The 9,620-nt window shown below is 37.7% G+C and overlaps 1 protein-coding gene across 2 annotated transcripts in view; it reads left to right on the forward strand.

Annotated features, from left to right (window-relative positions):
* LOC149010953 (Glycine cleavage T-protein family) overlaps positions 1 to 9,020 on the forward strand; it is a 69,463-nt gene extending 60,443 nt beyond the window's left edge. Inside the window, exons 11-13 of one of the 2 annotated variants that reach the window (XM_089162986.1) lie at positions 8,033 to 8,116; positions 8,191 to 8,318; positions 8,395 to 9,020. In XM_089162986.1, the coding sequence (XP_089019112.1) occupies positions 8,033 to 8,116; positions 8,191 to 8,318; positions 8,395 to 8,574 (392 nt within the window). In that variant the 3' untranslated portion in view covers positions 8,575 to 9,020. The remainder of the gene's footprint in view (positions 1 to 8,032; positions 8,117 to 8,190; positions 8,319 to 8,394) is intronic. The other variant, XM_089162987.1, reaches the window with a different exon arrangement.
* The last annotated feature ends 600 nt before the right edge of the window (positions 9,021 to 9,620 follow it).

The following is a 9,620-nucleotide window of genomic DNA, read 5'->3' on the forward strand; positions in this document are numbered from 1 at the left end:
TTGTTAAGTGTGAGCACTGTCACAAACCATGTCATACCTAGGCCAATTGTTGGAAGCTCCATTGGAAGCTTGTTGATTTTGAGCAAAAAAGGGCACAAAGAAGGGGAAAATCGAAGGCTAATCTTTCTCACACGGTTCCCACAACACCTTCTGCAAACGTTTGTTTTTCATAGGAGTTAGCTATCTTGCGACGTATTCTGCAGTCTTCTATTGCCGATACAACCTCTACTACTGCTTCCTCTACTACCCATACCAACTCCTACCTTGCTACTTCAGGTAAAACTTTTACAAGCTTTCATTTTTCTTTAGTTTTTGTTCCCTAGATCATTGATACAGAAGCCACAAATCATATGATAGGTTCATCCTCTTTTTTCTTACATTATTCTCCAACTTTTAGAAAAGATAAAGTTCGAATTGCAGATGACTCTTATTCTTCCATTGCTGAAAAAGGGACCATTTAGCATTCTCCGTCACTTTCTTTGTCTAAAGTTTTACATGTTTGGTCTTTCTCTACTAACTTGCTCTCTATCAGTAGTCTTAACACATGACTTGAATTGTGAGGTGATTTTTTTCCCATCTTACTGTGTCTTCCAGGATTTGGTAATGGGGAAGGAGATTGGATGTGGTAAACTAGGCAATGGACTTTATCTGCTGGAGCTAATTGGAGGATCTACTTCTTCTCTGATTGCATCTTCTAATTAGGTCCATTCGGTAATAACAGACCTTCATCAGTGGCATAGTAGGCTAGGTCACCCCCTTAGAAACTCTTAAGAAAGTATTTCCTGATTTAGTTTCTTCTTGTAACAAGGATAATTTTTTTTTGTGAAGCATGCATTTTTGCGAAGCAGACTCGTTCTACTTGTTTACCTTCTCTTCATAATAAAAAATCTATTCCTTTTGCGCTAATTCATACTGATGTGTGGGGCCCTTGCCGACGTGTGTCTATTACTCGCCATAGGTACTTTGTTACTTTTATTGATTGTCACTCTCGTTCTACTTGGTTGTCTTTTAAAACAAAAAAGAAAGAAGAGGTTTTTCGATGTTTTCGTGATTTTTATAATATGATTAAAACTTAGTCAATGGCACAGAGTATAGTGATAGTGAATTTCAAAGATATCTCTCTGACTCTGGCATAACACACCAAACTAGTTGTGTTGATATGGCTGCCCAAAATGGGGTTCTCGAAAAAAAGAATTGGCATCTTTTAGAGATAACCCGTTCAATTAAGATTACTATGAATGTCCCTAACCAATACTGGAGTGATGCTATACTTATTGCTTCTTACCTTATGAATAGGATGCCTAGTAGAATAATTGGTTTTAAATGTCCTAATGAGATTCTCTTGGAAGCCTCTTCCTTTGTTATTCCCCTAAAAGTTTTTGGATGTGTGTGTTATGCCAGAATCACAGTTCACTAGAGTAAGCTGGCTCCCTGTGGCCTATGCTGCATATTTCTAGGGTATTTTGCTACTCAGAAAGGGTACAAATGTTATCATCCTCCTTCCAGGAAAACCATTGTATCCATGGATGTAATTTTCATTGAGTTTTTCCCTTACTATACACTTCTCCAGGGGGAGAGTCCTACAGGAGAGGTGTTATTTCCAACTCTAGACTTTCCTATCACACACATAGACTCCCATACACCACCACAACACAACTTAGGAGTTCAAAAAGAGTTTCCTGACCAGGGGGAGACTTTGGTTAGATTCACCTGAGGACTTTAATTCTCTCCCTCTATTTTCTAAATCATATGAAGAACCTGGCCAGGGGGAGACTACTTTTGTGAGGCACACCATTTAAGGTCTTTCAAAACAAGATTGACCAGAATAAAGAGGTGCAAACTTATTAGAGGAAGAATTACTACCAGCAAAAGCAGGTGGAGAAAGGTGGCATGTTATCATTTCAATCCCTTGCTCTAGAATCATATTCTATTGTTCTCTCGGAGGTATCTTCTTCTGATCTTCCTATTGCTATTAGAAAAGGAGTTAGATCTTGTACTCAACATTCCATAGTTAAATATGTCTCTTATTACTCTTTGTTTAATTCTTACTGTGCTTTTATAGCCTCTCTATCATCTATTTCTGTTCCTAAAAATTGGCAGGAAGCCTATGCTAATAAGAGATGGAAGGCAACTATGGTAGGAGAAATGGAAGCAATGAAGAAAAATAATACTTGGGAGTTGGTTACACTTCCTCCAGGAAAAAAACCCGTGGGCTGCAAATGGGTGTTTGTGGTTAAACAAAATGTAGATGGATTGGTCAACAGGTTGAAGGCTAGACTAGTTACAAAGGGGTTTACCCAGATCTATGGGATTGATTATCAGGAGACTTTTGTCCCTATTGCGAAATTGAACACTATCAGAGTTATGTTGTTTGTAGCTGTGAACAAAGATCGGAACTTGCACCAAGTAGACATAAAGAATGCCTTCTTACATGGGGAGTTGGAGGAAGAAGTCTATATGAAAATTCCACATGGTTTCTTTGATGACAATGCTGCAGGGAAAGTTTATTAATTGAAGAGGTCAATTTATGGGTTAAAACAGTCTCCTAGATGCTGATTTGGACGCCTCCACAAGGCAGTGACCTCTATTGGATACAAGCAAAAGCAATGTTGATGATACACAATTTGTCAAGAAATCAGGTACTAATGTCCCACTTCTTATTGTTTATGTGGACGTTATTGTCATCACAAGGAATGATGGTGAGGAAGTTCCTAGGTTGAAGACTTTCTTGGTAGAAAGTTTGAGATTAAAGATCTAGGGAAGTTACAATACTTCTTAAGGATTGAGGTGGCTAGATTAAAGAAGGGTATACACCTATCCCAAAGAAAGTATGTCCTAGATTTATTTTCAGAAATGGGAATGTTGGGGTATAAAGCAGTTGATACTTGTATTGAAGCTGGAACTAAACTTGAGGAAAAAGAGGGAGAACCAGTGGACAAAGGAAGATATCAAAGGCTGGTAAGGAAGCTTATTTACTTGTCCCACACTAGGCTAAACATTGCTTATGCCATGGGAATATTGAACTAGTTCATGTATGATCCATATTTAGCTCATATGAAGGCTGTTACCAAAATACTGTAGTAGTTGAAAGGAACTCCTGGAAAATGAATACTTTTATCACCCTCTGATAATCTAAGGATAAAAGCATACACTGATGCAGACTAGGCTAGATCTTTTGATAGGAAATTAATTTCAGGTTATTGTACCTTTGTTGGAGGAGTAAGAAATAGAATGTGGTAGCTTTATCCAGTACCGAAGCTAAATATAGAGCTATGACTCGTGGAGTTTGTGAGCTACTATGGTTGAAAGGTTTGCTAGAAGATATTGGAGTCCAAGTTCCAAACCTTATGATGCTATATTGTGACAACAAGGCTGCTATTAGTATTGCCAATAATCCTTTGCAACATGATTGAGCTAAGCACATTGAAATTGATAGGTTCTTTGTCAAAGGAAATCTGAAATTAGGGCTCATCTGCATGCTTTTTGTGACGTCTGGAGACCAAGTGGCAGATATTTTTGCTAAAAGTTTGAAGGAGATTTCCTTCCTATTGTAGGCAAGTTAGGCATGACTAATATTTATGCCTCAACTTGAGGGGGAGTGTTGGTTGAGTTCTACTAGGAGTTCAACTCTATTGGAGTTTTTTCCATGTAATTTTCTATTTCTTGTTACCTAAGTAAGGGTAGTTATGTAATAGTGTTCTTTCCACTTTATTATAAACAGAGGGCTTGAGATCACGTTGATTTATTAAAGCCATTCTACTAAAATCGTGTTTCTTAACACGAACCCTCCGTGAGCACTTGCAGGGCTTATGCGATAGCTCTAGGGCTATCGCAGGTGGCTATGGTTGATGCTAGGAAAGATCAGTGCCTCAAAGAGCTTCGTCGGATGGAGGCGATGGCTCTTAGGGGTGTGATTGACTTAGTGGAAGGGGTGGAAGGGAGGAAGGGGAGATTAACACCTCTTAGTGTATCGGCCAAGTCTTGCTATAGTCATAGGAGTGTCACTGGATGGTGGGAAAGGTTGTTGGTGGTTTTAGGCAAGTCACAGAATTCTTACAATGGGATAAAAAAGAAAAAAAAAAAAAAGAAAAACAACGCTGCGATGGGTGTTGTGGTGGTGGCGATGGGTTGAAGGAAGTTCAGGTGGTGGCGTTGGCGGAAGGGTGGAGGGTTGTCTTGTGGTGGTGGTTGGAAGAGAAAGACATGGCGGCTATGGTGGTGGTGCCTTGCGATGGGAATCCTTAGTATTCCTGGATTACAATTGGCTTTGATACCATGCTGAAAGAATTATGGAAATCTTGACTTTTGTCTAAACTCTGAAGGTTAAGAGCTTTATTTATACTAATAACCTTCCAAAAATAGCACAAATCTTATCTTTCCATGTGGGAATATTACAAGAGAAAATAAAAGATCCTAGCAAATTTGCCCTCAATAAGGAAACCATCAACATGGAAAGTAAATCTACTAAATACTAATTATGCCTTCTAACACTATCTTATATTGCATTGATATGGGTGTGACGCTACATCTGAGTGTAATTATAATATTGTCAACCATATTACATTTGGTCATATACCACTCAACTAGGTGGGTGACTTGTTGCCTAGGTGTTTCTTTGACGGTTTGACCCCTATAGATCACTTATTCTCTATGACAACTACGGTTTAAAGTGGAGAACCAATAGGCACAGTAGTGGAGTCATAATCATGGTATGAAATTGTGAAATTTTGTCAAAATTTTGCCATCTCGGTAAGTATTGAAACGAAATTGCCTGTGAAATGAAAAAATGTAATACCTCGGCAAAATTTTTGAGATTTCGGCAATATTTTGGTGAGATTTTGGAAATTTTGCCGAAATCTCAAAAATTTTGATGAGATTTTGAAAATTCCAAGGGGTTGTCCTTTATAGGGCTTATAGCTATGGATATGGAACTAGTGGAGCATATGGTAATTCATCTGTTGATTTCAGTAGCATGTCTACATATGGGTATGGAGATGGACCAGGTGCATCATATGTGGATGTCCATCTTTGGATATCCATAAAGACTAGCACAACAATAATGCTTGTTCCAGTATCGGGTCACAATCTATGGCCATATGACACATTCCCTAGGTAGGGTATCCACTTAATGTTGTTGATCCTGCCTATAGAAGGGCAGTGACGAACTATATGGATAACTTTGTACGTACCATGTCATTGCCTACTTATTTCCAACATTCAGAGTACTCCTCCATGATCCAAGGGATGGATCTAGCTTGACACATACTTGTATATTGAATTCTACTTGTATTTGTTGTTGTATTTTAATGAATTCTTAGTATTGTTTTGCGCAATATCTATATTCACATTTGTGAAACTACATGTTCCAGACTTCGAGTTTCGCATGCAGACAGTCGAGCATGTGCCAATTAAGAACACGACTTTGGGTTAGGTTTTAGGTAGAAATAACAATTTCATTATGTTTGTTAGCCTCAAATTATGCTAGACACTAGAAAACAGCCCCAAAACACACACACGCACACACACAAAAAAAAAACATTCAGTCAAAATTATTATTAAAAAAAGAATCTAAAGTTTCATTGAGATTTCGGTGAAATTTCGGTCATTTTGCCAAAGGGCGAGATGGTGAGATGAACCAAGGTTTGATCCCAAGTCCCGGCCCTAACAATTTGAGGTCCTTTCTGTTGGGTCAAGCAACACATTTAGCTCCTCCTACAATTCTTTAGTAGTGATTGAGACCTATAAGGGAGTCTCATTTCAAAATTTACATGGTGCTATTTATGTTGGAGCTATGAAAATCCAGTTTTAGATTATAAGAGTTGGTAAGGGAGCCTTTGTATCTCAGATCCTTGTATGGGCTTAAGTTAGCTTTCCAAAGTTTCCAGTTGAGTACATTCCTAGCTGCCATAATTGTTCTGTCCATTTACAGTTAATACAGTTAATTGTTGAGAGGCTATGATTATTTTACCTACCTCAAGTTTTCTAAGACAAAGTTGTTATATATCCAAAAATAGAAAAATTGCAAGGCTTAAGCACCTGTAAGCATGGTAGAAGATCTCACTCTTGAGAGAGATCTCGCCATCTTGAAAAAGAGAGATCTCGACCATCTCGGTGAGATCTCGGTCGAGATATACAATTTTTTGGCGTCAACTTGGTGGGTTTTAGGGTCCCAATTGGGTTGAAACTTGGTATTTAGCCTATTTAAGGCCTTTTGAACATGTTGGTGGCCTTGGATTTGTTATAAACAACCCTATGTATGATTTCTAAGTCTACCCATAGTGTGAAACCAAAATGTAGTAGGATTAGAGAATGCAATGTTATACAACATGTAATATAGAACCTTTAAGGCATATAAATGAAAAGCAAGTATATCAAATGCATCAACTAACTTAACTGTTATCAAAATTCCATCCATATGAGTATCACAATCTCATTTTTCAAGAATAAAATAATTATACAACCATTAGAAGTTCTATATAAGTCATTAAATCATAAGTTCATAAGACAAGTAGAGAATGATTGATCTTCCTTGTTGTAGATGTGCTAAGAGTAGTTGCAAGTGAAAATTCAGCCAAAATCCACAAAAAAAGGTTAAATTTGAGAGTTCTAGTGAGATCCAGGGTGAGATATGGCGAGATATAGCGAGATATAGCGAGATATGGCGAGATATGGCGAGATATAGCGAGATATAACGAGATATGGCGAGATCTCAAGCGAGATATCCCAACTCTCTGCTCTCGCCCTCCATCTCGTCTCGCCAAGGTGAAAAAACAAGATATCTCCCGAGATCTCGCCGAGATATCCCACCATGTCTGTAAGTATCTAGACAGGAGAAGTCAATTTTAATGGTTTGACCTTTTTCAGCAAAGATTGAATTTGCACCAGTGAGGACAAAGGAGTATTTTCCCAAGACAAGTAAAAAGGACAAAGGAGTGATATGGTGCACATCAACATGGTCTAGGTTGAAGCTGACTGGTGTCAAAATGTGAGAGTGCACTTAGGTTAATAGCATCTTAGGCTTGTATCAGGTGGATGGCAGGACACAATAAATGCATTGGACCCCAAGTAGTTGGCTTCGTACTTTTTGCAATAGATATTATCTTACTTGGTCTCTCCACCCCTTTTCTTTTGGATGCTTAAAATTTTGAAGAGTTTCCCTCAATGAATCACAGCCACGGGAGTTGAAGATGGAATTTGAATGAGCTGGAACTTCTAGAGTATAAGTTTGACATGTTCCCTTTATAATTTACTTCATATTCTGCATATATGATGTCATTTTCCCGGGAGTTGTTCCCCCTGTTTTATAGGTTCAAAAGTTACATTTTTTTTTTCCTGAATGAAAAATAATATAGTATTACCTGAAGAAGACAAGGGGAGGAAGTTCAAAGTTACATTTTCTTTGTGATAAGATCTATCATTCTACTGGAGAATTATTCCTTAATCTGATACATAACTCCTGACTACAATATGTTACATTCATTTTGACTTGTTAGCACCCAAGGTCACCAGTCAGAAATTTTCTATAGAGAATTCATTCATAAACATGAAGTGAAAGGTTAAATGTTTTAGTGATAAGTTGCAGAAGGTTAGTCATAAAGATGGACTTTTTCTGAGTTCCTCTGGGAAATTGTTCCTTTTAGTATGCAATAAAACTGGATGATCTTGTGAATACAGTAGTTGCATGTAGAGATTCCCTCACCTCCTTTGCAAACAAGAGCCCAAACTTACGTGTTTGAGGATATTCTTGTTAGACCTTATTTCTCTTTTGCTGTCAGTTTATTTTTCTTTGTTATTTTTCTTATGTTTATCTGTCAAGTTTTTCTTTCTTCTTCTTCTTCTTCTTCTTCTTCTTCTTTTTTTTTTTTTTTTGGTCGAGGTTTTTCTTTCTCTACTCCTTTTTTTTTCTTCTTTTCTTCTCTCTCTCTCTTGATTGCATCTTTTAAAGTTTAACACTACTGCTTTATATTTAATCACTGAAGATGCTTTGAAGGCTTCATACATTCATTTGTTTGACACAGAGTAACTTGTACAGGAAGGCCATTCCCTGGCAAGGAACTCACTAATGAATTCAATGTGCTAGAAGCTGGTCTCTGGAATTCAGTTTCTCTAGACAAAGGTATCTCATTTCCATGAAACTACGAGTATGATGAAATCTGAGGGGAACTTGTCTGACTCAAAAATTCTCCTCAGGATGTTATAAAGGGCAAGAGACAATCTCCAGGCTCGTGACATATGATGGGGTCAAACAAAAATTGTGGGGCATTCGTCTCCCCACCTCTGTAGAACCAGGCGGCCTCATCACATTAAATGGGAAGAAGGTATGTCATTTGCCATTCATGATAATCTTTGAGAATTCTTCTTGTCTTAACAAACAGTATCCAAAATCCTATACAGATAGGAAAGCTCACGAGCTGTGCTGCTGGGAAAGACAATTCTGAGTATTTTGGCCTAGGTTATATCAAGAAGAACACAGCTTCAGCTGGAGATAAGGTTGATATTGGAGAAACAGTTGGTACAGTAGTGGATGTTCCCTTTCTAGCAAGGCAGACTCCTCTGAGAAACTCCAAAGCATAATTTCCTTGAGTTGGCAGAGATTTAGCTTTTATGTTATTTGTAAGATCTAGTGTATTATATAACATATTTAACTACAAACAGAACTGACAGTTTGTTGACAGTTCTGCAATGGAAGTGCTGTAATTTGAGTGTCAAATTTTTCTTCAACTGAATAATTTAACTTCGTAAATGGTTTGGCTTGAAATCTTTAGGTAGTTTCATGGTTTTTTGTGTCAGTTTCCGATCAGTGAAACTGGCATTTTTTTATATTGACACGAGTCATACTGTCTTGGTGTTCCAGAAAACCCTTTCTCAGAACAACATAGAACGGTCCAAAAGCACTGTATCAATATTTTTGAGGGCAAAATGATCAATACAGTTGATCCGTATCAGTATCGTCCTTGAAATGTCTAATATTGCTGGAATTTTTATTAGGTTTATCCTAAGCAATATATGGGCTTTGATTAATTACGGGGGTTAATAATTGATGGGAGTCTCAACATATTGGGTCGATACACTGCCAATAAGTTTGAGATGGGTCAAACAGGTCCATTGTGGAAGTGGATTAGGGTTTGAGATGCTATTATAAATAGCTATGATGGGTTCCTTCAATCACTTAAGTTCTGTTGTTCTTTTCTCTCTCCACAAAAAGAAGTATGGTAGAAAGTCGAGGAGATTGGAAAAGGCTTCGTTACCCTATAGATTTGGCATTCAAGGTTTGGATTAATCTTCAACATACGTTCCTAAAATGCTAGGGTTGCTGGAATTTTCACCCATTATAAATAGCTATTTTGGTTGAAGGAAGTAACACGACATTCTACTTTTTGTCATCATCATTAATTTCTATAGCCGAAAACAGCTTCTCATGAGTGATCATAAAGCCTTTCCATTGCCAAGCATCCCTATGGAGTCTGTCAGTTGGAGAAATTGGAATTTCCAAGAAACACTCCAGACTTGCATTTTAACTTTTCATAGTGAAATGAATGCTAAATAGTTCACGAGGACATTCTAGAGTCCAGGTGAGTTTTCATTCAGTTTTACACTAGTGTGAGTGGACAAAAATGGAG

The sequence above is a fragment of the Hakea prostrata genome, chromosome 7, assembly GCF_041222555.1.
Source record: "Hakea prostrata isolate BN-2017 chromosome 7, UWA_Hpros_2, whole genome shotgun sequence".
NCBI lineage: Eukaryota > Viridiplantae > Streptophyta > Magnoliopsida > Proteales > Proteaceae > Hakea > Hakea prostrata.